General features: G+C 49.6%; 9 protein-coding genes across 9 annotated transcripts; 6 read left to right on the top strand and 3 right to left on the bottom strand.

The window, feature by feature from the left end:
• Positions 1-183: 183 nt before the first annotated feature.
• Positions 184-782, top strand: GIQ15_04378 (nuclear transport factor 2 domain-containing protein; the record flags this gene model as incomplete). The annotated part of the gene is made up of 2 exons (XM_033551795.1): positions 184-232; positions 298-782. The coding sequence occupies 2 exons, from the start codon at positions 184-186 to the stop codon at positions 780-782; spliced, it is 534 nt and encodes a 177-aa protein (XP_033405525.1).
• Positions 783-1,888: 1,106 nt separating this feature from the next.
• Positions 1,889-2,348, top strand: GIQ15_04377 (60S ribosomal protein L38; the record flags this gene model as incomplete). The annotated part of the gene is made up of 3 exons (XM_033551794.1): positions 1,889-1,952; positions 2,084-2,212; positions 2,299-2,348. 3 exons carry the CDS (start codon positions 1,889-1,891, stop codon positions 2,346-2,348), a joined length of 243 nt encoding a protein of 80 aa, XP_033405524.1.
• Positions 2,349-4,390: 2,042 nt separating this feature from the next.
• GIQ15_04376 (DNA polymerase subunit delta-2) lies at positions 4,391-6,377 on the bottom strand (the record flags this gene model as incomplete). The annotated part of the gene is made up of 4 exons (XM_033551793.1): positions 4,391-4,680; positions 4,740-5,745; positions 6,080-6,266; positions 6,340-6,377. The coding sequence occupies 4 exons, from the start codon at positions 6,375-6,377 to the stop codon at positions 4,391-4,393; spliced, it is 1,521 nt and encodes a 506-aa protein (XP_033405523.1).
• A 983-nt stretch (positions 6,378-7,360) lies between these two features.
• On the top strand, positions 7,361-8,416 carry GIQ15_04375 (2-nitropropane dioxygenase; the record flags this gene model as incomplete). The annotated part of the gene is made up of 1 exon (XM_033551792.1): positions 7,361-8,416. The coding sequence occupies one exon, from the start codon at positions 7,361-7,363 to the stop codon at positions 8,414-8,416; it is 1,056 nt and encodes a 351-aa protein (XP_033405522.1).
• Positions 8,417-8,973: 557 nt separating this feature from the next.
• On the bottom strand, positions 8,974-10,612 carry GIQ15_04374 (uncharacterized protein; the record flags this gene model as incomplete). Its single annotated transcript, XM_033551791.1, has 5 exons — positions 8,974-9,483; positions 9,591-9,816; positions 9,894-10,042; positions 10,106-10,380; positions 10,474-10,612. 5 exons carry the CDS (start codon positions 10,610-10,612, stop codon positions 8,974-8,976), a joined length of 1,299 nt encoding a protein of 432 aa, XP_033405521.1.
• An 896-nt stretch (positions 10,613-11,508) lies between these two features.
• On the top strand, positions 11,509-14,736 carry GIQ15_04373 (mitochondrial presequence protease; the record flags this gene model as incomplete). The annotated part of the gene is made up of 2 exons (XM_033551790.1): positions 11,509-11,882; positions 11,952-14,736. 2 exons carry the CDS (start codon positions 11,509-11,511, stop codon positions 14,734-14,736), a joined length of 3,159 nt encoding a protein of 1,052 aa, XP_033405520.1.
• A 716-nt stretch (positions 14,737-15,452) lies between these two features.
• On the bottom strand, positions 15,453-16,362 carry GIQ15_04372 (uncharacterized protein; the record flags this gene model as incomplete). The annotated part of the gene is made up of 3 exons (XM_033551789.1): positions 15,453-15,957; positions 16,006-16,286; positions 16,330-16,362. 3 exons carry the CDS (start codon positions 16,360-16,362, stop codon positions 15,453-15,455), a joined length of 819 nt encoding a protein of 272 aa, XP_033405519.1.
• An 856-nt stretch (positions 16,363-17,218) lies between these two features.
• GIQ15_04371 (uncharacterized protein) lies at positions 17,219-18,225 on the top strand (the record flags this gene model as incomplete). The annotated part of the gene is made up of 3 exons (XM_033551788.1): positions 17,219-17,693; positions 17,806-18,089; positions 18,151-18,225. The coding sequence occupies 3 exons, from the start codon at positions 17,219-17,221 to the stop codon at positions 18,223-18,225; spliced, it is 834 nt and encodes a 277-aa protein (XP_033405518.1).
• Positions 18,226-19,043: 818 nt separating this feature from the next.
• GIQ15_04370 (cell division control protein 1) lies at positions 19,044-23,452 on the top strand (the record flags this gene model as incomplete). Its single annotated transcript, XM_033551787.1, has 7 exons — positions 19,044-19,122; positions 19,182-19,228; positions 19,284-19,367; positions 19,417-20,707; positions 21,074-21,110; positions 21,337-21,664; positions 21,731-23,452. The coding sequence occupies 7 exons, from the start codon at positions 19,044-19,046 to the stop codon at positions 23,450-23,452; spliced, it is 3,588 nt and encodes a 1,195-aa protein (XP_033405517.1).
• Between the last annotated feature and the right edge of the window lie 2,105 nt (positions 23,453-25,557).

Genomic DNA, 25,557 nt, shown 5'->3' with positions numbered 1-25,557 from the left:
ATTTATTTTACATATCGCGGCTCTGCGACTTCGAGATCGAACATTTCTTTTATCAAGAGTAACGATCACCCAACTTTGAGATACAAAAGCAACCTCCCTCTAAGACTCTGCGCCAATACTTCGTTTATTATACGGCTTTTCCACATTACGACGCACGACTGAACTGCCACAGGCTCCAGCACCATGACCGCCGCTATCAAGGAAGACGTCCTCACAACTGTATCGACAGAGGGTAAGAACTTCAAAGCTACGGTTTTTCTTCAAGCCATATTCTGTTCGCGTGCTAACTTCTACCAGCTGCTACAAATTTCGTTCAATCTTATTACTCCGCGCTTGAAAGCGCACGACAAACCCTGGCAACCTTCTACGCTCCAGCAGTATCCAAAATTATATTTAACGGCAACGTCGTAGCCGACGGCGCTTCCGTCCAAGATATATTCGTCAACCAACTACCTCCTGCGCATCATGAAGTCCAGTCATTTGATTGCCAGGTTCTAAACCCAAATTACCCCACGATCCCACCCACACAAGCCGACAACACGGCAAGCCCATTTGGAGCCAACCCAAACCGAAATACCCCAGATCCAACCAAGAATATGTCGATACTGGTCATTGTTAGCGGCTATGTGAAGTTCGGAGAAGGAAAGGAAACGTGGGACTCACCGAATAGAGGGTTCAGTGAGACGTTTGTCCTTATTCCAAATCCACAGGCAACCGGCGGGCCGAAGGGTCGAGGAAAGCAGTGGTTGATACAGAGCCAGAACTTTAGGATTGTCGTTTGATAGGCCCAGGATTCTAGGAGGTTATTTGCATTCGGCTATCACCATCTTGCCTTCTTTAAACGGATGAAACTCGTTCTCAGTATTACGAATCATTACAAAGAATAGCAGATGGAAGCAAGACAATCTTTCAACTATCAACGCCAGAAGCAACAAGTTTACCGCCAGCTAAAAATCACTTGAATATAAAAAAAGACCCGATCATCAAAGACGGGTCAAACGCTCAATGCACTTCTCGACTATGGCCTCATATTCGCCTTCACTCGCTCCAACAGGTCTTCTCTTGACGCTTGTTCATCCGGAAGTCGACCACGCTATGAGTTCACACTTGCATTAGTTCTGCCCCATACACGGGCTTACACTTTAATGCCTCCCAGCAGTGCAGAGGGGGGGGGCGCAGATGCCAGAATGGATATGCTTACCACACGGAGCCACCTCCTTAGCTCGTCAAACGTCCAGTACTCTGGGTCTAACCGGTTGCTCCGTTAACTTTGATTAATGTATATAGATGTGTGCTTGATGGTAGAAGAACTCACCTCCAGTTGGGTCGGCTTCGGCAGGGAACATTTCGCTTCCCCATATGCTCCATATCGCAGCGGCGGTCACAAGGCCGACAAACCCTGGCAAAGAGTTATTCACAAGCTTATCTCTGGCTCTGGTTCATATATTTACCAACAAGTAGATTCTACGATCTGTTAGTACACCTGCATCAAAGCTCAGGGGAATAGTACGTTACCTTTGACTGCAAAGCTTTATCCAACGGTGTAGGCATCGTGTCGCTATTTTGAATGTTGTTCTTGAATCAAACAAATTCTAGACCAGCAGGTCTATTTATATGCTCTTCGCTGTCCATCTTGCCAGCTGGTATCTATTTTATAATGCAGTAGCCTGGACTAACCTGATCCGGGCGTGTAAACGCGCTAAACGCCAGCCCAGAAACCATGTCCCGATTTGGCGACAATTCAGGGCTTCACCGTCGCGAAACCCTAATTGAAGTTCACACACAGCGACATTTCAATAATCGAAGAATCGACGAGCGACAGCGAGGTTCATTCATTACAACGATCCGGCCACCAATTTTCGACCGTTACCCATACTCATCGCCCATCATGCCTTCAGAAGTCTCCGATATCAAGCAGTTCATTGAGATCTGCAGACGGAAGGACGCTTCCTGTTAGTGTTCCCTTGGTCTTCTCTACCCTCTACCACGCTTTTTGAGCGGTACCATACGGAATCGACCGGCTGGCTATACAAGGCGGCGTCATGTCGCAGGAATGGAATGCTGACTGGATCCATTCATTTAGCTGCCCGCATCAAGCGCAACCGCTCCACCCAACAGATCAAGTTCAAGGTCCGATGCAACAGATTTCTGTACACCCTCGTTCTCAGAGACTCCGATAAGGCAGACAAGCTGAAGCAAAGCTTACCACCTGGTAAGTTCTCCCTAAAATAAAGGAATGGCGGAATAGGAGAGGCATATTCTATTGCCTGGGACAATGCACTGATGGATGAATCCTAGCCTTGAAAATCGTCGATGTCTCCAAGGGTACCAAGAAGAAGTCCACCTAGATAGCGAGTATGGGTGAATAGAGAGGTGGTGCTGTTGAAAAAAAATCTAATGCGAGCGGGCATGATTAATGTCGGGAAGATTGGATGGAGCGTGACATGGGTCCAGCACATAATCAACAGAGATTCATTGTGCCTTGGTGAAGCCAATTAATGTATTTATTACTACACCCGGATGCACGCCATATCCGCCTTCCCGATCCTGGATGGTCTCGTTGTTATGATATCCCAATAAATTATCCCGCTCTTTATGAGCAAGGGCTTTTCAAACAATTTATTTTCGATTTACAGTACTGTTTATTGTAGCTACGGTACCACATACAACCCGAATTGTCCAGTTGCTTGGATGGTTTGAGAAATTGCCAATTATATTGCTGGCTGAAATTCATGAAAGACAGCGCGGCAGATTCAGTCCGTTAATCGACCACTATCGCTCTCCCTTTTTAGATATCGTTATACCCTAAATGGAGAGGCTAGCCTCCTAGGTAAGCCATGTAATACTGCTTATAAGTCATAGTTTGGTTATCTTGAAAGGTGAGCGCATAAAACAAGATCAAATATTTCTAATTATAAGGCAACTCTCCATAGCCTTCTATGTCGTAACGTTGTAGCCATGTTTGCAGTTCTCCTGAGCTACTCAGCCCATACTTCCTCATCTCCAGTTCCCCAAACACATTTGGTTCGTCCGATACAGCAGTAAAACCTAGGCTCCTAAAAAGAGCTATACTCCGCTCGTTGCTAGCTGCGATCCTCACCACTAGGTACTCGAATTGTCTATTCATAGGAGGCATTGTAGTTGCAGACTTCCCCTCTTGAGCAGCACTTATATCTGCCTTGTCCAAAAACTCTGCTAGAATCTCTTCGGTATGGTCAACAATATATCTCAAGAAACAGATCAGACTCGCTCTCCCGAAGCCCTTCCGCTGTAGTTGTTTTTCGGCTATCATTAGTTCTACCTCGCCCACTATCACTTCTTCTGGGGCCTGGTTAGAGATCCCGTCGCTATCGTCCTTTTCCTCTAGTTTCAAAAATAGATTGACATCGCCTATCATACGATCTGGAGCATCGTCGACATTCCGGCAAACTTGATGGCAGCCACAATCTCGAGCTGGACCGGAAGTATCCTTATCACCAGAAAATGTTATTTCTGGCGAACATAGCGGCTTGCACGTAATGAATGTTAATTTGTCCGAATCTTTTCTCCAGCTTTGCTGCATGCGGTATTCTTCCTCTAGCGAAAGTGGTTCTGAGGCAGTAGCTTCTTGTATCTCCTTTTCTCCTAGCACGGATGGAGTCAGCCTCGATGTTCAAATACGCCGAATATACCATCCTCTTGCCATGGCCAACACAGGGCAATATGCTATATGGGTTTTAGGCTTGAGTGACGCTTTCAAGTGGTATCTTTAACATAGGGCCTCCCGGGTATAAAACGAGGGGTAAATTTTTCTCAAAAGAATCATACAGGATCTTTCATCCATTCATGGTATTTATGCACATGATGTGGAGAGTAAGGCACAAGAAGAACTCTTGAAGAGGACACACCTATAGTTAGGCAAAGTGGGTTAGTTGTCGTTGGTGGTATATCAATTTGCTGGAAACTGGCTGCCCTCGATTCTCCAACTGAGGCGAAGAAAAAGTATTGGTGTTAAATGAGTGTATACTTACATATATTTTCGTTAATTAGCATCTTGCCTCGCTACTCGACGAACCGTGTGGGAGGCAGTATACGTTTGGCCGCGAGGATGAAATATCATAGTCGAAGAGAAGGCGAGGTTACAGATACTGATTTGAGCCCTAACCCTAACCTCCTAGTATATCTCCCTATCTTCAACTACAGGGTTTCATGCAAGCAACTACACTGTTAAGATCAATACTACAGTCATAATGGACGTTTCCAAAGAGTCAACTGTACCAGGTATTATCTAACAACACGACAGTTGGACTCTCAGCACAAGAACCCTCCAAACTTATAGCTACCAGAGTCGGCTTCCTGGCTCCCTGAAAATGCTCGCTGAACAAAAAATACATTATTAGATATGCAGATTTCATGAAGCATCAGGCATTTCTTCTTCCTTGACGGCGGTATCAGCCTTCTCTGCAACGCCAAACTTAACGACTTCCACAGAAAGTGTTTCGGCGTCCAGTAGGACTATCTCGCCGGTCTCATGAAACTTCGGCAGGGCTATTAGTCTTACTTTTGTGACGGTTTCATCCCCAGTTCCCTCTGGGCCGCCTTCGATAATGGTAGACTGAAAACGCGGCTGGTTTCCGGTGAACATCACATGAGGACATGATTGTATGACGAATGGATCTTTGTCCTGGAATGGGTAACACCCTGAGTATAACATTAGATGACATATTAATATATCGGATAGACGAAACGGGTGTTCTTACAAATGGTATCGGGCGCAGTTGGGACGCCACAGCGCCATCTAAGCATGTGGCTCATCAGATCCAGCCTTATGCCATTTTGGGTGTCTTCAACTTCTTCCGATTCCTCTTCACCGTCAGGATTAACGTAACGAAGGACATCATCCACGTTCTGCCCGCTGGTACCCCAAAATCTCCATCCTTCGATATCCCCTTCCCAGGGATTTGTGACGTTATCCAGCCAGCCTGGTTCTGATGGTAAGGCCTGTTGCCTGGGAGCTGCCGCTGTGCAATATACTTTGGACTGCGGGAACATAGCTGTGTGGATTTCTTGTTGAGGTAAGGAGAAATTTGCAGGATCGGTTTCTCCTGGCATTAGTGTGACGGGTATACTAGGGAGGATATCGGAGAGAAAGGTATCTAGCAGGGTGATGGGAGAGGCGTTGTAAGCTGATGCATCATAGCCATATTTCTTAGGCTGGCGCTTTTCTGGAGCAGCGGTGTCGTCGACTGTAGAGGCGACATTGGCTCCAAGCGAGTTTCCTGCAATTACAATGCGGGAAATTCGGGACGGGTTTGTAGGTGTGGGATCGTCCTGATCTGAATAGGAGCCGTTGTAACCAAGAAGATAGTTCGCGAGAAGGGATAAAGCTACTGTATCACCAGAGGCACCAGTAACTCCCAATCCACTAACAAAGGCGATCTTCTTGCCTTTGGCGGACCTGTTCCTATGGTCTTCCACTGTACTGTGTTTCCGTTTTGCTGGGACACCCTCCGAGGAATCCTCTCTTTCCCAGCGCTCAGGCTGAGGGGGTATATCCGGGACTTTGATATCGACAACCTCAAATTCTCCATCAGCATTCTCGGTCCCAAGTACTGCGGCTACAACGCCAGTAACCAGGAAGCTTGATTGCAGCAGACTTCCAGTGAGAACTAATCTTCCAGATTCATCTTCTACCATCGTTTGAGTGGGTTTTTTGCTGTTAGCGTCGTGGTAGGTCTTCTGCGGTACCGGCGCAGCAGTCCAGTTCTAGAAATAGGAAGAATACATGTCAGCAAGGAACCGTTGGTACCTTAATGCCAGAGGTTTTATACTTCCTTGGTGATGTCGTCCATAATACTGGGCTTCAATGGAAGCGCCATATAAACTGTCCCAACCACCCATGATAGTTCACCTTGACGGACATCAAGCACCCGGTCAACCCTTCGCGCATACTCTCCAGCAATCTACTCAGCGAGGGAAACTAATATCAGCCATGTCCCTGATCCATAGCCAAGCCCATTGTATATCAGGCTTGATTCCGCTAACCCACCCGAACGATATAGGATTGAGCTCCATTGCACTCTTATTGAAAGGGACGTACGTTATAGCCTTCCCAGGCAGCTTTCGCAACCTCCGAGACAGCAGGTTTGAGTCTCGTAAGCCGTAGAAAGTAGATATCAGAATATTGTTGCTGGTAATGCCTTGCTGCGCCTGCGGGGAGACGGAAAGTGGCCATCGGGTTGTATAACGAGGGTTCGCGGAATATAGCATCCGGAGACTCATCTTCACTAGAATTGATCACCGAACAAGTTAGAAACAGATTAACTAAACAGTTTAAGACCACTATTGACGCCGACTCACTCAGGTGCACGCAGAAAGGCTTCCGCGGGGTCCTCCATGGTATATGTGTTTGGGAGGAAGTATGCTGCGGGTATTGCTAACTAGGAGAATATCGCATATAGTGTCGGTGAGTGTCAATTTCATTCAGGCCAGCATCGACGTATTCACCATTCGAGGGTTCGTTATCAAATAGCTAGAAATTGTCTATTTATCAAGCTTGACGCGGGTTGAAGAAAGCGACGCGAGCATTTTAGCTTCACGTGGTTAAGCTTCACAGGCACCAGTTTCTTCACTTCAACATCGACTTCTTACAGTTGAATTGGTTATTAGAAGATAGATACGAAGCATCTCTGGGTAGATGTTATTCTTGTCATCTTATGATTCTACTGTGAAGGTGAAGGGTATTCAATGCGGTCTAACACGACCAGACACGGTACCAGCTAAGATGGCCGTACCTGAACACGTATGAAGGTTATAGATGCTCTCAAAGGTATGTAGGAGTACTCCGTAGCCCAGGGCATATACATATACTGATATAAAGCAGACACTTGGCCGAAGATGTGCCTGTCGTTCTACGGGTGGATGGAGTATGTTAACTCCATGGCGATCTCAAAACCTCGGGCTCAACAAAAGCCTGGAAGATGGTTCTAGGGCTTCTAATAACAAGACAAGGTCTGCCTTTATCCGAAGAGGCTTACACGGAGAAGAACTACGGCCTTGGTGTGTTTTATGTGCGTTTATGTGGTTTTGTGCATGGCTTTCGTGAAGCCTCGGTCGACGATCCCCATGGGGTTTTTTGAACCGCGGCTTGAGCTTCCCCAGGCCTTTTCTTCGATTATCCCAATCTTGAAGCTATATTTACTCCTATCTTCGCTCTCTATCTTCACTCCTTTGGTATTTATATTGTCCGAATCTAGTTTTACCGAATCCAGGCTGGAAAACTATTCTTCACGCCCGAACAGAGCTCTTATTTGCCGAGTTTAAACAGCCACCCTAGCCACTGGACACCATTTTGTCTAGATCTTGACACATCCCCATCGCCATGTCTCCCGCGTCCCCCATTAGAACTCCATTATGTGAGCTCCTGGGCATCCAGCATCCCATCCTCCTCGCAGGAATGGCGCGCACATCTGGTGGACCGCTGGCTGCCGCAGTCTCCAACGCAGGCGGTCTCGGCACAATTGGCGGTCTTGGTTACAGCCCACAACAGATGAATGAGATGCTAGTCGAGCTGAAATCACACCTAAAGTCTCCAGATCTACCATTCGGTGTTGATCTGGCGCTTCCCAAAGTTGGGGAGGGCGCTCGCGCCACTAACCATGACTATACCCACGGGCAGCTCGACGAACTGATCGAAGTAACGATTAAGCATGGTGCGAAGCTGTTTGTTTCTGCGGTTGGAATTCCACCGGCTCACACCATTAAGCGTCTGCACGAGGCGGGGATTCTGATCATGAACATGGTTGGGGCTCCCAGGCATGCTGAGAAGGCCTTGCAGGCTGGCGTGGATATCATTTGCGCCCAGGGCGGTGAGGGAGGAGGCCATACGGGTGATATCCCATTTTCGATCCTTATTCCATCCGTCGTTGACGTGGCGCGCAAATACCGTAGCCCAATGACGGGTAAAGTGCCGCTCGTTGTTGCTGCTGGAGGTGTTAATGATGGACGCAGTTTGGCTGCCTCCCTCATGTTGGGTGCTGCGGGGGTGTGGGTTGGAACACGATTTGTTGCCGCAGAGGAGAGCGGTGCCAGTCGACTGCATAAGGAAGCGGTTGTGAGCGCTGGGTTTGGAGATACTATTAGAACCTTGGTGATCTCCGGCAGACCGCTACGGTGCCGTGAGAACGAGTATATCAAAGAATGGGAGAGCAAACCCGAAGAAATCCTACGGCTGACGAAGAGCGGTATTGTACCGCTTATGAAGGATATGGAGGAGGATAAGGAGGTCGATTTCCCTTTCTTGATGGGACAGGTCGCTGCCATTGTCAAGGATATCAAGCCCGCCAAAGAGATTGTCGACACCATGGTTGCCGAAGCCCGGCAAATGTTAGAGCTAGGCTACTCCTATACTGCCGATAAGCAGGGCAGTAAATTGTGATGCCCTTTTGTCTGTGTTATACCAGTTTTTGTCGGTTTCCTTGATGATATCGGCTATTGAGACTGTATCATCTATAGACCTTAATATGTTCAACTTGATCCAGCTTGGGCGGTAATATAAGAATATATGCTTCAATTGACCTCCTATCTGCGTACAAGGTAATACTTCTACGGCTGCGTTGAGCAACCGTCGCTTGACCCTGCGAATTTCCCACAGTAGACCCTGCGTACCCAAGAGCACCGTCCAATGCTGAATGCAAATCTGGTGAACAAACCTACCTGACAGCAACCCATCAAGGAGAGCAGAAAGAACATGAAGCAATATCAAAAAGAAAATAAAAACTGTTACACAAAACAATTCTAACTAATAGGGAGAGCTCAAAACGAAGATATAGATAGGAGTTTGGTATCCGCGGTGGAACATCACCTGAGCTGCGTCGTATCATAACCCATCCGAGGCGTTCGAGTTCTCTTGCCTCACATGTACATTGCACAAGTTCTGTTTTTTTGTTTTTCATAATACTCTACAGAGCGGTGTGGTGGCCGCTTAAAGACCTCTTAATGCATGTATCCGTTCATAACAGGGACGTTACCGTTGGATCGGGCTTCGAGCATGGTGGGAGGCGGCGGAGGGCCAAAGACTGGCTTCGCTGGTTGAGCTCCGCCTGTTGCTGGGTGGTGATGGTGTTCGTTCTCTCCATGTGGATGGTATTCACCATCTTCACTCATATCTTCCTCATCCTCGTCTTCATATTCGTCCTCGTATTCGCTCTCGGTGCCTTCATCGTCCACGTCTAGCTCGCCCTCTACGGCGTGGCCACGGCCTTGTTGTTGCATTCGCCGACACAGGGCTTCCAGACTGTTGCTTTTCTTTCGCCATTTCTCGAGCTCTTCGTTGTTGCGGGTTCGTTCCTCCGCCATTTCAAGAATGTTCCGATTTGTTTGGTCATGTTTGCGAGTTAAATTTAGGTTTTCCTTTTCAAGGCGTTTCGTTTTTTTTGACATATCTTCCATTTCTTTTCGAAATGTTAGGAAAAGTTCGTTGCTATTGTTGAGCGTATCTTCGACCTGAGGGGGTTGGCTGTTAACGTTTCGCCTATTATTGGAGGTGACTTTGCCGTAAAGCGTCATCATTATCATCATCGTCATCATCATACCTGCTTAAATTTCTCAACATATATATTGAGTTGACTGCGTAGTTCCGCCTCTGTATGCGAAAATGTTGAAACCTGTGAGCTCAATGCACGACATCTGGCTGCTTCGTTCTCGGCCCCGCGTCGTTGTTCTTCGTATTTAGCGGTGAGACTCTGGATCTCGGCATCTTTGCTGCGAAGGACGGCCTTGTAATGTAATTCTCGAGACTCAAACTTCTCCCCGATGGTTTTTATCTTTGCTCGGAGGCTGTTGGGTAATTAGTATCTAACAGAGACCCCCCCGGCTATATCAAACAATTTAAACATAGAGTTGGCGTAACTTACGCTTCATCAAGATCGATATCGACGTTTTCCACTCGAGAACTTCCCTTGGCTGCCATAACATCCTGGATATCAAAAAGTAAAGAATCAAGGCGTTCGTTCACGATTCCGCGGGCTCGTCTTTCCGTATCGTCGAGCCTTTTGTTTTCATCCTGTCTCAACAACTCATTGATCAGATATACCCTTCTATCCTAGACCATTTCGAGGGAACCCACTTTGACTTTCTTGTTCTCCTTGGTTAACTCTCTGCACAGTTTCTCAAGCTTGTCCTTCATGGTGACCGTTTTGTTCAGCTCAGATTTCCCTTTGTCTTGGGCTTTCTGTAATTGATCCGCACGTTTCTTGCTCTTGTTGTGGTCACGGTCCAGCTTTTTCATCTCCGTTAGAAGCTCGGTATATTTTCTGTGCACGGTTTCAAGCCGTGTCATGGGAGATTCGATGGTATTCAGTAGCTGGTTTAGGTCTCTGGTGGCCTTCTTGACTTCGCGCTCTGTAGATAATGTGGGCAAAAGCCAAGGTTAGATGACATGACTCCTCCAGCGCAAACGATACACTACACTTATACTACGCAAAAAGGACGTACCTATCTCAGCCTCCTGGTCCTTTTCACCGGCCGCATCTTGTTCAAGCTGGGATATCTTCGCGGCTAGGAGCTTGGAGGTTTCGCCGGGGTCGGCATGTTTCTTGCCCTTCGCCTTTTTCGCTATAGCCGTTGGTGCCATGACGGCGGGTTCGATCTCGGTCCCAAATAGCGCTCTAACTGCAGAAACCCAGGCTGTTCGTCCACACGCTGCCCGTCTTATCCGTCAAGGAATACCGTGTTTTTTGTGGTCGATGTCGAGTAACTCGGGGCCATAACACGGTGGTTGAAGCCCACCCTGCGAACAGTCTATATCCTCGCAACCGCCTGGACTATAGATCGGGGAGCAATCGGATCGTGTGCACTGATAGAAGGGAGCTTGTGTGGATCTTTCATCCCAGTAGGTAGTCCGTCGCCTCAGAGTACGCCGTCCTGGAGAGGAAATTTTCAGGCCAAGCGACCCGAGAAACGGTGGTGACGGTGGTTGTATCGAAGGAGCCGAAGGTCGAACACGGAAAACGAGCGGTTGGGCTTCTATTGCATGTCTGTTCGAGCGTTCGGGGCTCTGGGCGACGGGCTGGGAGGCTGTGAAGGGTCTTATCGTGTGCTTTTGGAGGAGCGCAGTATGTTCTCAAGGCCCATTTGTCAGAGAAATACCAAGAGAGGGACCACCAAATGAAGCAACGCTAATTAGCGCCAAAACTTGGATGTTTCTCTGCCTTCAGGAAAGATTCATCGATGCTGGCGAACAGGTAGAATATCTTCAACGCTGCATTACAGCATTGTTTTGTTGTTTGTGTTTGGCATTTTTCACTTTCTTCCTTTAGTAGACGTCGTTGGCAGTCGTCTTGCAGCTTTTCCCATCGATCCGGACCTTATACAACACAGCTCCAGAAACAACGACGAGACCTGATATTGATACCGGAGTACACGATTCGATGACGATAGCCGTATACTAGACGACAACAAGAAAAGAAGAGAGAAAATAAAAGAAGAGAAGAGGGAGAATCCGGCGGACAGGAAGTTACAGCTGAGAAGATGCTACGCTCAGGGAGCAGACTGAGCAAGCTGGGGAGCTTCAAAGCTCCGTTGTCCTTGTCGAGGCATGCGCAGCTACAGGGAAAAGCCCTAGGACTCAGGGACAGGAGATGGGCGTCTACGGTTACAGCTCTGGAGAACTATCCATCGGCCGGGGAGAAGCTCCACGGGTTCATCGTACAGGAAAAGAAACATATCCCGGAACTGCACCTGAGTGCTATTCACTTGAAACATGAGAAGACGGATGCAGACTATCTACACGTCGCAAGAGACGACAAGAACAATGTTTTTGGCATCTCCTTCAAGACGAATCCCCCAGATGCCACCGGTGTGCCACATATCCTTGAACACACCACACTTTGCGGCAGTGAAAAGTCAGTACCAATTAAAGCTATTTTATTTTTTGACAAAAACACCCTTGACTAACACCCTATTGATTATAGATATCCAGTTCGAGATCCGTTTTTCAAGATGCTACCTCGTTCGCTTTCTAATTTCATGAACGCCTTTACCTCCGCGGACCATACCACATACCCCTTTGCTACAACCAACAAGAAAGATTTTCAGAACCTGCTATCTGTCTATCTAGATGCGACACTGCACCCGCTTCTCAAGGAGGAGGATTTTCGACAGGAAGGTTGGCGATTGGGCCCAGAAAACGCTAGGCCGGAGCAAAGTCCAGAAGGTGCTTCCGGGGAACAGCCAAAAGATGACATCGTGTTCAAAGGCGTGGTCTATAACGAGATGAAAGGCCAAATGTCGGATGCGAATTATCTCTACTATATCAGATTTAGAGAGCAGATTATCCCAGCCCTGGCTAACTCTGGCGGCGACCCCAAGTACATCCCAGACCTCACGCATAAACAACTCGTCGATTACTCAAAGTCGAACTACCACCCGAGTAACGCGAGAATATTCACCTATGGGGATATGCCGTTGGATGACCATCTGGCTCAGGTCGGTGAAGTTCTTAATGGCTTCGAGAAGAAGTCAAAACCATTGGATGTAAAACTTCCTGTGGACCTTAGCTCTGGACCATCGAATATAGCGGTGACTGGACCGATTGATACATTCGCAAGCGAGGATAAGCAAACGAAAACGTCAGTCTCTTGGCTAGCGGGCGATTCTAGCGACAACGTCGAATTATTCTCGATGGGAATACTGTCGTCTTTGCTTCTCGATGGCTATGGATCTCCCTTGTACAGGGCCTTGGTAGAGAGCGGGATTGGCTCATCCTTCACCCCAAACACCGGCCTGGACACGTCTGGCAAGGTTCCAATATTTTCAGTTGGAGTGAATGGGATTTCTGAAGCAAACATTGCCGATGTCCAGAGGAGCATACAGAACGTTTACGAAGAGCACCTAGCCAATGGATTCAATGACGAAAAGGTTCAGGGCATGCTGCACCAACTAGAACTTGCCCTTAGACACAAGACGGCGAATTTTGGGATGGGCATCATGGACAAGGTTATTTCGGCCTGGTTTAACGGATCCGACCCCATGAAGGACTTAGCCTGGAACGAGGTGATCAATGGATTCAAGAAACGCTACGAGCAAGGAGGGTACTTGGAAAGCTTGATGAAGAAATATTTCATGAACGACAAATATATGGTGTTTACGATGACTGGAGATTCCTCGTATAACAACTCGCTGGTGGAATATGAGAATTCTCGCAAGGAGACGATGATGAATGAGCTGAGCCAAAAATACGGCTCAATGGAGCTCGCCAAAGACCAGCTCAAGAAGGAGGAGTTGGAGCTACTTAACGTCCAGGAGGCAGCGCAACAAGCCGATCTATCCTGCCTACCCACTCTTACCGTTAGCGATATTCCTCGACAAAAGGAGAAGAAACCATTGAGTGAATCGAAGATTGACAACGTTGACGTTGTCTGGCGACAAGCTCCGACGAATGGTCTTTCGTATATCCAAGTGCTCAATGCTCTTAACGGCCTCCCCGACCATCTAAGGTTACTGGTCCCCCTTTTCAATGATTGCATCATGCGACTTGGTACTAGCAACAGACGCATGGAACAATGGGAAGATTTGATCAAATTGAAAACCGGCGGAATCAACTCGTCGACCTTCTCGGCGTCCTCTCCTCTAGCTCTTGACAAATTTTCCGAAGGCATTCAATTCTCAGGCTTCGCTCTTGACAAGAATATTCCCGACATGTTCGAAATCCTAACTACTCTTGTGAATGAAACTACATTCACCGGACCCGACGCTCCCAAGATGATCGAGGAACTATTAAAGTCTAGCTGCAATGGCGCTTTGGATTCCGTGGCAGCCACCGGACACCGCTTTGCAGTGAACATGGCATCGTCTTCACTTTCACGAAAGTTCTGGGCTGAAGAACAGATCTCTGGTCTTTCCCAAATTCAGAAAATGGCCCAGTTGCTCCAAGATGCCCAGCAGTCGCCCGATAAGCTGCAGGAACTAATCGGCCACCTCCAGACGATTCAGTCGTTTGCTCTTGGACGGTCATCAAATCTCAAAGTCCGCGTTGTGTGCGAGCCTGAGATGAGGGGAGAGAATGAAGCGATGCTCCAGCGATGGTTGAACGGGCTTCATTCCAACACCAGCCCAACTTCTAGCCAGGGAACTACCTTCCTTAAGCCATCGTCGGACAAAGTGCTGTATGACCTCCCCTTCCAGGTCTCTTATTCTGGCTTGGCTATGGAGACGACCCCGTACGTCAGCTCTTCGAGCGCTCCTCTGAGCGTCCTAGCCCAACTTCTAACGCACAACTACCTCCATCCCGAAATTCGAGAAAAGGGCGGTGCCTATGGCGCGGGTGCCAGCAACGGCCCGGTCCGAGGTCTTTTCACATTCTCCAGTTACCGCGACCCCAACCCAATGAACACCCTCAAAGTCTTCAATAACAGTGGCGTGTATGCCAGAGACAGGACATGGACACAGAGAGAATTGGATGAGGCCAAGCTCAGCATCTTCCAATTGCTCGACGCGCCCATGAGCATCGAGGATGAGGGCCATCGCTACTTCATGAGCGGCGTCACACATGAAATGGACCAGAAGTGGCGTGAACAGGTGCTAGATGTCACGACCAAAGATGTGAGCGAGGTGGCGCAGAAATTCATCGTCGAGGCGTCACAGCGTTCCTTCTGCCTGCTGGGCAAGAAGAAGGAAGATTGGCCTGATCTCGAGGGCTGGGATGTTAAAAAGATATCTATGAGCCCGTCTCAGGATTCCGTTGCCGGCGCAGCATGAAGATGAATGCACGATACCACTTCCCCTGACCTTTTTACGATATATCTCCGCTATTATAGATTTAATTTTTGGAACACTGTACAATATAGTTAGAGGCTATGTACCATATACTAACTGGCATAGACGGCGTTGGGCCATTGATGATCTGCCTTTGGCAATACACTCACCATGTTTCCACGTTCTTCTCCTTCCGTTCGTCTTTTTCTTCTATTTCCGTTCAACGCGCTACTCAGAACAGAGCATTGACGTCTTCCATCCTTCACTTCCATGGTTGGCAGATCACAAGTCACCCTGGAACCATCCGTTGCGGTGTCATTCCAGGGAACAGCGCAAGAATAATATGAGAAAGACCTGCAAACCTATACCTTGGTATGTTACTGATATCACTCTTCCCTTCTAGATGGACTCTTGCCCCAGCTCGTTTTATGTCTACCTTCCTTCTAACACGTCATATGCTCTACACGAGGTAATGCACTGTGATGGATTGATGGTCGATGAAATGTGCTGGGCAGGGAGAAAGCTGGAGGCGAGATCGGTGGTGGAAGTGCGTATCTGGTATGGATGAGCAGGCCTTCTCTTTACCTCCGTTTTCAGACCTACCCTGCCCTCAAGGCCCATGGGGGGTAGACTAAAAATGCGAAGACATAGTAGTATTTTATTTATCACGTAGTAGTGTAGTATGTTTATCTATCACATAGTAGTGTAGTTATTTATTATCAAAGTTGAGGCTTCATGGCAACCCCCCGTAGACGAACGTATCCCAACCATCTACTCCCGTCTTCCTTCGTGATGATGGTCTCCAGCAAAGCGCATGCCCACCTCGCAGCATCTTCACGACGAGCAGGATCCAGGGCCTCTAGCATCGGCGCACCCATCAGCTTCACCCACCCTTCGATACCGCCGTCAGCTCCCACCGTAAGCCTGGTAGGCCTATACTCGACCTCCAACCGCTCGACAATGAAGCCGATGCTCTCCAGCGTCTCTCTCATCCACGACTCTGACGGGAAGAACCACGGACTGGCCTCTCGTGCCCCTTCGATCGAGAGGCCGTGGTGTACGAGAGTCGCGAGCAGTGCCGTATGGACTTCCGGTACGTTGCCGTGGCCTCCCATCTCAAAGACAAAGGCACCGCCGGGCCTGAGCGAGTCGAAGATGGCTTTCAGGACGGAGACTCTCGTCGTACTGTCCGTGAGGATCCAGTGGAGGGCCGCATTTGACACTCTACATTCTTAGTCGTGCCTTGTGTAAGTAGTATTGTAAGGGACGTACACTTTATCCCAGGTTCCGTTGACGATGTCCTCCCGGTCGAGATACCTACAGTCTACGACGCGGAACTCGGTCTGGTCTGCACCGAAGTCCCTTTTCGCAGCCTCGATCATCGCGGGCGACGAGTCGATGCCCAGCACTGAGGCTACACGGCAGACGTACTTGCTGGTGAACTTGCCATCGCCACATCCCACGTCGAGCACCTTGTCGTGTTGCTGCGGGCTGAGGTATTGTAGCACCGTCTCCGTGAGCTTGGGGACAAACGACGCTGATGCCGAGTATGCCTGGCTGTGTTAGCGGCGTCTGGACATCGGGCGGTAGACGTACCTCTGCCGACCAGTGGTCTCTCTTTTCTTCCATTCTTCCTATGTTCTTATGTTCTTCTTATGTTCTTCTTATGTTCTATCTATCTGCTATACTCACTATATCTACAGCCGATATCGGATCCTCGTATACCTGCATCTATACTAGGTATCTGTATACCTCTGTAAGTCGGAGACATCTCCGGTGCCCCTGACGTCGTGCCCAACGCGGCGCCACCAGGTCGCCATGGTCGCCATGTTCACCAAACCACCACATCCACGCTTTTCGCTGCAGCCACCGCGCCCGGCCAAGCTTCGCCAAGTGGAAGGGGTCGGACTGGCTGGGCCGCGGTGGAAGCGAAAAGCGCAGGAAAAAGCAAGTTGCACACCTTGGACGGCACGATAGATGTAGACGAGGAAGAGGACGGACGAGGAGAGGATGGAAGTGGAGAGGAGAGGAGAGAAGTGGAAGTGGAAGTGGAGAGGAGGAGAGTAAGAGTACAGATACAGAGTAAGAGTACAGTGAGAGTACAGACATGGTACAAGGGCCTCAAGCTGGAGCTCTATTGCCATCCTGCTCCATAGATGTGCAGCAAAATTGAAGAGCGGGCGGTTCGTTGCCTTCTTGACCGAGCAGCCGGCTGATCGGATCAACAGGAGAACGGAGAAGGGAGAGAGAGAGCCACTGGATGGACATCTCCCGTCGCTCGTATGTTGCATGGGCGAATGATAGAGGCAAGTCTGCGATAATGGGCCTCCCGGGTTCAAGGCCAGCCAAGCGGTGCCCGAGGTTAAATATATAACGGCCTGTTCGCCTCTTCCCGTTGGATGGCAGTTTTCGTCTGCATTTTCGACCTGGATGCTTAACCAAGAGTCAACCTCAGGAGGACGAGATAAAGGATCAATGAGCCCATATGGAGCAACGCGAGAGGGACGAGGGAGTACGCAGCGGCTACTATGAGAGCGAGAGCGATGAGTACGACCGAGGACGAGAACAAGGACGAGAACATGGACGAGAACAGGGACGACAGCGACAGCGACGGTGCAGCTCGTTCGATGGCAGGACATATCCCTTCCCGAGCCTGGTCGACTCTGGCCTGGCGATTCCCAGCCCTGAGCACCCGGACATGGCGACGGCGGTCTCTTCCCTGCCGCCAGAGCTGCGAAATGCCACCGAGCTGGGCATCATGACGCCGGACTCTACGCGGTCGAGCTCGCCGCTGTCTGTGGCCTCGGACCTGGGCATCGTCGTCTCGCGCCGCCAGACACGGGAGAGCGTCATGACGACGGCCAGCATGCAGCCGACAGGGCCCTTTCGAGGCCTCAAGCGCTTCTGGATGGCCCATATCTCCGTCCGCGTCCCTCGCAAGCAGAACCGCGACCACTTCGGTACGTCTATCTCTATCTCTATCTATATCTCTATACCTATACCTAGACCTATATCTATCCACGTCTATACCTTCAGTTACACGAAGTCAGCCATGACGCTAACACACGCCAGCCCTTGAGCGAACCTACTTGGCGTACATGCGGACATCGCTCACCTTCGCGATACTGGGCGTCCTCATCGCGCAGCTCTTCAGTCTCAACCACGCCGTCGTCCACAACCCGCACTTTGGCTTTCACCACATAGGCAAACCGCTGGCCTGCGTCTGCCACGTCCTCGCCATCCTGGTCGCCCTGGCCGGAGCCTATCGGTTCTGGCGGCAGCAGCATGCCCTCGCGCGAGGCAAGGTGTATGCCGGCGGCAGGGAGCTGAACTTCATTGCATTGGTGTCGGCAGGGGTAAGCATATACATACCTAGGTATACATCTATGTCGTGCTGGATGCTGACGTCTGCCACAGATCATCCTGGTGATATTCGTCCTGGTTATCATGATAAGCGCAAAACGGGACAACGAGGTCGGATTCGATTTTTAGGCATGGGAGGGCGTTCGGAGTCGTTTGTTATAGATCACACACCTACACATACCTGCATACTACATACTACATACCTACTACATCTACTACATACTACACCTACATACCTACACACCTACTGCATGCGGAGTACCTACATCTATACATCTATACAACGTACATCCCGCATGTACGTACATACCCTGTCCGCACCTCGAGATCTGGGCCCTTCCAGACCAGAATTCCTGCTCGTATCCCAGATGCATAGGTGTCCCAGGTATATAGATACACTCGAGCTCACCTTCATCTACGACACAGCGACGACAGCGGCAGTAAGGCGCTCTCAACTATCAACTCTCTCGTCTTCTCTTCTCATCATCTCATCATCTCATCATCTCGTCATCTCGTCTTCTCTACTATTCTCATATTATCATCTTCATATTCAAGTTCAACGTCCGACAAGGTAGGTGACTAAGCCTGCATGCAGTAGTTCGCGCCACCTGAAACCTTCGAGCTTTTCGCCCAAACTTGGTCTTTTTGCGACGAGACGAGCAGAGAACGAGCAGTCTGCGTTCTCGTTCTCGAATGATGCACCGGCTGTCTTGATCTCGCCTTTATATAGAGCCCTGGTGGCATTATCCTTCAGACCTTGCTTTTTCGCCGTTCCTCGCCGTTCCTTTACCGTCCTTCGCCGTTGAACTCGCCGTTCCCTCAACCTTCGACTCAGCTTCACGAACTCAACACGACTCACATCGACCTTCGACATTCTCGACCTCAACTGCCATCGACTCCGACCGTACGCTGTGCAATTGACGTTGATACCAGCTGCTGTGCGCAGGATGGGGTTGACAAAGTCGCAGAGGATCATTATCCTCCTTATCATTGATACTATATTCTTTTTTATCGAACTAAGTGTTGGTATGAGACGACGTGTCTGATTCGACACGAGTTAATACTAATTTATCCATTTTATCCAGGTTATGCCGTCCATTCGTTAGCTCTTGTTGCAGATGCTTTTCATATGGTATGCGCTCTCGCTCAGTCGTCGTCGGTATACGCTTTGCTAACTCCTGTTTCAGTTAAATGATGTTCTTTCGCTGCTGGTCGGACTATGGGCCGTCAGGGTCGCCAATGAAAAGTCCTCCAAGATGTACACCTACGGGGTGAGTCTATTACCTATCTATACAAGTATCACTGCTAATGGATGTGTAGTGGCAACGGGCGGAAACACTGGGTGCCCTGATCAACGGCGTGTTCCTCGTTGCGCTGTGTCTATCCATCTTCCTTGAAGCGATCAACCGCTTCGTCGAGCCCCAGGAAGTCCAGCACCCCAAGCTCGTCTGCATTGTCGGCGCCCTCGGCCTCTTTTCGAACATCCTCGGCCTTCTCCTCTTCCATGACCATTCTCACGCCCACGGCGGCCACAGCCATGCCGAAGAGCCCATCCAGTCAGCCGAGCAGGGCTACACCGGAGTTATCGCAGACCAGGGCGGCAGCGTCGCCAGCGTGATGCCCGAGAACGTGCTTGGGACGTACTCCGATATCACAGTGCCCGAGTCTCCTTCTTCCAAACGTCACTCCAGGCATCATCCATCCATCAGCCGTCTTAGTCGGGAGAGTCGACGCTACAGCACTGCATCCCGCGGATTCAGAGATGTCGAAGATATCAACGGCCACCCAGCCAGCCTGCGCCAGGATGTGATTGAAGCCAGCCGTTTTGAAGACGACTCGCCGGATACGGAGGAATCTGAAAGAGAAGGCACTCGACAGTCGGAAGAGTCCAGATTACTCCCCAATGGCAACGGAACTACACCATATGCTGCTACTGCGAACCCGCGCAAGCGCAAGACCAACGATCTCCACGACGAACACAACCACGCCAAACCCAAGGACGATGCCGCCAACGGACATGGAGGAGGACACTCACACGGCCATTCACACGACCTGAACATGCGAGGCGTCTTCCTGCACGTCATGGGTGACGCCCTCGGTAACATCGGCGTCATCGTCTCGGCCTTGATTATCTGGCTTACCAAATACCCATGGCGCTTCTACGCCGACCCCGCTATCTCGCTCCTCATCACCGTAATCATCCTCTGTTCCGCCATCCCACTCTGCAAGGCTGCTTCCCGGATTCTCCTCCAGGCAGTTCCTGCCGGCCTTAGCATCGACCATATCATCGAGGACGTCGAACAGCTGCCGGGCATCATCAGCTGTCACCATCTGCATGTATGGCAGCTCAGCGATACCAAACTAGTTGCCTCCCTCCACATCCAGGTCAGCTTTGACATTAAGGGAGAAGGATCAGATCGCTACATGTCGCTCGCAAGACAGGTTAGGAAGTGCCTCCATGCCTATGGAATTCATTCGTCGACGATCCAGCCTGAGTTCCACCCGGGAAGTGATTTGGACGGAGCCTCAGTAAGACCCGGCAGCTCTCAGCTTACTACCGTCGCCAGCGAATCTTGTCTCCTTGAATGTGGCGATGATTGTGCTCCTGGTCGTCAGTGTTGCCCCTCGGTATAGATGCTGCCCTTGCATACGCACACCATCATTATCAACATTTCCTGTTAGCTCCGTTATCTCATAGTTTCTACAGCTTTGGTTTCTTGTATTTTTGGCTCTTCCAACTGCATTATGCATTAGTTTGGACATAATATCAGGGCGCTTCCTGTGGCTACACCTGAATACTCTCCTGAAGCTTGACTGTTTTGGTTTCCCATACGTTCTTTCAATCCCCAACCCTCTTTTGTACATAGATATATTTTCCTTGGCTCCAGGTTATGCCCTTTTATCAGGCTAGTGTACCCAAAATTCAGCGCGCCGTACGGTGCTTTTTCCTTTCAACATCCTAACTCTTAACATCTAGTTTATATCTCCGAGTTCTCTCTATCTCCGATAAGGGGGTACGTAGCACGTGACCATCTACATTGGGGAATTTGCTTGTTCAACGCTTTCTTTTGACGGAGCCTGACGAATCTCCAAACGTCCACCACAACCATTTTATCTATCTCAACAGGTACGGTACGGGCTGGCAGAGGGAGAAGGGATAGGATATCAGCCATGTGAGGCTACAGGTTCATACTCTTTTTACACATCATTCGTTATATAGCTGTTTTTATTTTTACACAGCTCAAACATGGCATTGTTTAATGCCGACCATTCCAGCCGCAATCCCTTCGCTGAACCAAGCACGCTCGAGAAGATATACGAACGGATACCTGGAGTTTTTAAATGGGGGGCGGATAGGATTCGAGCTCGTATCGCTTTCGTCGGAACTGCATATTCTCGCGCAACAAGGCGAAACGGTCGGCCTGGAGGGATACGGGCTATATTGCGGCTGTTCCTTAATGTGCGGACTGCTTTGGTCTTACTTTGGGGGTTCACGCTATGGTGGGGAGAAAGGACGGCGTTTAGAGAGAGCTTAAGGGCGTGTGATTGGAATAAATGGGAGCATTGGGTTAGTTCATGGTTTACCTCGATGGTTATATCCCTCTTTTTTTTTTTTAACTAACAGCTGTAATAGCCAGCAAGCGCCACGCCTCACCATGTTGCTTTCATTGCAGATCCGCAACTTATCGATGCACATACCTATCCTGGCCGGCCATGGCCGCTGTCATCGCTGACAGAGTTCTACACCGACCTATATCTCTACCGCACACATTCGCTACTCCAGGAATACCTGCAGCCGGATAGTACATTCTTTCTTGGGGACCTTTTCGATGGAGGCAGGGAATGGGGAACGGAGGGATATTCTAGTCCTGATCCTAGATTTAAGAATTATGGGAACGATTACTGGATGAAAGACTACAAGCGGTTTTCAAAGATATTCTTCGATACATGGAGCCTAGGCGGGAAGGGAACATCGTCAAACCACGGAGGGAGAAAGATGGTGGCTGGTTTGCCGGGAAATCATGACTTTGGATTTGGGAACCTTGTGCAAATGCCGGTTGTCAACAGATTTCGATCGATGTTTGGCGAGTCAAACCGAGTGGATATTGTAGGGAACCACACCATTGTGTCCATTGATTCCGTGTCGTTCAGCGCAATGGACCAGGAACATCCGGAGACTGGAGGCTCGAACACCGGGAATCAAGAGATGAAAGAGATATGGAGGGAAACCGAGGAATTTCTCAACAACCTGAAGACATTAAAGCAGAGCGCTTTGAAGCAGGAGCTATCTGCTCTAACTGGAGAGAAGGCAGATTCCGTTGCTCCAAAGTCCGAAACACAGCTCCCAACAATTCTTCTTACCCATGTGCCATTATACAGGGAGCCTCATACGCCCTGTGGACCTCTCCGAGAGCATTGGCCTCCATCGTCGACCGATCCTCTGCCAGAGAAGGATGAGAGGAACGCCATTCAGATCAGTAAGGGGTATCAATATCAGAATGTCCTAACAACAGTGATATCCAATGAGATAATGGCCAAGGCAGGGCCGGTGATGCAAATATATTCCGGGGACGACCACGACTATTGTGAAATCACCCATCGTGAATTCAGCGGCGCTCCAAAGGAGATCACGGTGAAGAGTATGTCTCTGGCGATGAGCGTCAGACGCCCAGCAGTCCAGCTTGCAGCGCTTTGGAATCCGATTGATCCAAAAACAGGCATTGCACTTGATCCGTCTGGCTCTTCGCAGACGCTGCAAAACCAGATGTGTTTGCTCCCCGATCAAATCGCAATTTTCATTCGATATGGCTACATCCTCGTCCTAACAGTAGTGATACTCCTCGTTCGCGCTCTTTCGCTTGCATTCCACCAGAAAGCGGGGGGCTCTCCTGCGACTGACTCCATATTGCCCTTGGTCCATCAGCGGTCCGCCGATGATTACTATCCACATTCGACCGAGTTCCCCGCTGCATCAACCTCAACGACGTCATCCAATTCCATCGGCGGATCCTATTCTGTGACCCGAAGCAGGGCTGCGAGTACGACTCTGCCCTACGAGCCCCGTGGCTTCAAACCGGTCCAGACCGTTGGAGGCACTGGGGAGGGAGACGGTGCGGTTGCAGGTTCCGCTGCATCAACGACTGTGTCTAGCGATAACACGAGATCACGACGGCCCGGGTGGGGATTCCTGGATGATAGTTACCATGGGATGGCCGATATCTCCCTGGAGAGGGGTCTCTCTAACCGGGCAACTCGACGCCCCATCCAGGTATTTCGAGATGAGCTCGTGTCATCTACAAGGTGGGTGGGTGGGATATCCCTTGTGTGGTACCTGTGGCTACTATGGACATGGTAATGCGACAAGCCGTCGACCCAGGCTACAGAAGTCCATCCTCTTTTTTTTTCAAAGATTTATAATTTCCCTGTCAACATAATGCAAGTGGTGTCCACGACCGACCTACCCGGGGCGATACGAGCTCTGTCGACTGTGCTAGGATGGCAGCCGGTGTATATATTATTTTGCAACTTGATTTTCTCAAGCAACCGATCATCCACGACCCACCATGGCCCCTACCCTGGATGCGTCCCTACCGCAAGTAAATTCCCCGAAGCGCCTGCGGCGTCCTCTTCCTTACCAGCCAACACCATATGGATGTCTCGCTTGGGGGCCATGCGTCGGATACCTGACGTGTTTTGTCTTGCGTTCCGCACGTCAAAGAGCGGGATATCAAGCCATGGAGCCATGTAAAGGATGCAGCCTGCACAATCAGTATCTAGGCCTGCGGCAGCTGTTGCACAGATGTAAGACAAGCAGCTTGTGGCTATCGTGCAGGGTCAAATTTGAGATCGCGCATTCCACCCTCGGTACCCCGGCACATATCTATCCCCGACTACTAGAGGTATATCAAGAAACACCATGACGATAGCGGCGGTTGGGTAGCGTTGGAGCTGTGCTATAGATGTGCAACTATACTACGTATGCGCGGTGTTTAGCGCTGCCATGTCAACGGCAAACTGGTCATCTCAATTCTGTAACATCACCTCTGCCAACTCAGCTTCAACTTCAGCTCCAGCCTCAAATCTTCAATCTTCAAGGTACACGCACGCTCTAGCCATTGTTAGCGTCGCAGTGATCGGTCGCCGCATACGAGGAAACAAGGGACTAAGAGGAAAAAGCAAAGTCGCTTCCTTTGCACATCATCTCCCGCAGGGAGGCTATTAGTTTTTGCTTTTTTATTCCTGCTCGTGCCACACACTTCGAAATGGATGCGCCGGATAGATACGACGATAGGGGGCCCTTGATCGTTGCCAGGATTCCTGTGTCTCCGGAGATGCACGGCAAGCAAGCTGGTGACACGATCTTGCAGTTAGCACGACTCGCTAGAATCCCATCCGCCAAACGTATCTGGATATCAAGTTTGTGCCCTTGTGCATGGCAAATGTGATAACCACCACATCACATTCCCCGCGTACTATTGTGGCAACTCATACTACGAGGAACTAGTGCTTTGCGCATAACTCCATAAACCAACGGCCATTCAGCTGCACCTGCTATCGGGCGACACCGGCGCCATACCGACAAGTTAACGCCTCGTAGCCTACCCCTTTTAACCGCCAACATACGCGTCGTCGAAGACGATCCTCTTAGCCTCCTAGATGGGCAAGTCATGCAACAAAAATTCTGTGATGTGCGAGACGTTGATTCCATCTTTGCTTGCATTACATCATGCTCGCCTATTTCTCCCGCAGGTTAAAACAGGGGAAATATGCAATATCTTTTGACTTCATCCGACTTCCATGTCTGAAGTTTGAAAAAAAAAAAAAATTTGCCTTCGGCACAAAGGTCCAATTATCAACCGTGAAACCTTCCCACATCTACAGCCGGCGGCGCTAGAACAGGGGTAGTATTAGATTACATTCACCGATCTTGGGACTTCGTGGCCCTTGACCCCCTAGCGGGGAAATTTGGTGGGCATTGTCAGCGGGTCGAACAGATTAAAGAAGGCTTGTTTACTAGCAAGGTTGGAATCTCCATCTTGTTGTCATCACCCTTGGATATACCCCGTACCCAGCTTCGACTATTCGGATGTACGGAGTACTACTGAGGAGATGGAGTACTGGTAGCGGTCTCAGAATTGGCACAGGATACGAGTTGGACGGTTTGGGCCCATTCCCAGTACAAAGCAACCCTGGCCTGGTTGTCAATACGTTTTGAGGGAGGGGGAAAAAGCAAGGCACAGCGTACTCCAGTTAAATGGTGGTAATATGAAAGTGAGTTGCAAAGATCCAATTCCGGAAAACATAAGAGAGTTAATTCGCTCCCTGACAGCTCTTTTTCTCCACGGCCCTGGGTCGCTAAACGAATACTAGTCACATAGTACGAAGTACATTGCATGTACCTTGCCGCCACGGCGATCCTTGAACGCAGCGCGTCCTGTCCATAAGGGGTATTATTTTTAG

Source organism: Arthroderma uncinatum (genome assembly GCF_011692745.1).
Source record: "Arthroderma uncinatum strain CBS 119779 chromosome Unknown scaffold3, whole genome shotgun sequence".
NCBI classification, from domain to species: Eukaryota; Fungi; Ascomycota; class Eurotiomycetes; order Onygenales; family Arthrodermataceae; genus Arthroderma; species Arthroderma uncinatum.
The sequence above is the reverse complement of the archived record's forward strand: the minus strand, read 5'-3'. Positions and strand labels throughout refer to the sequence as shown.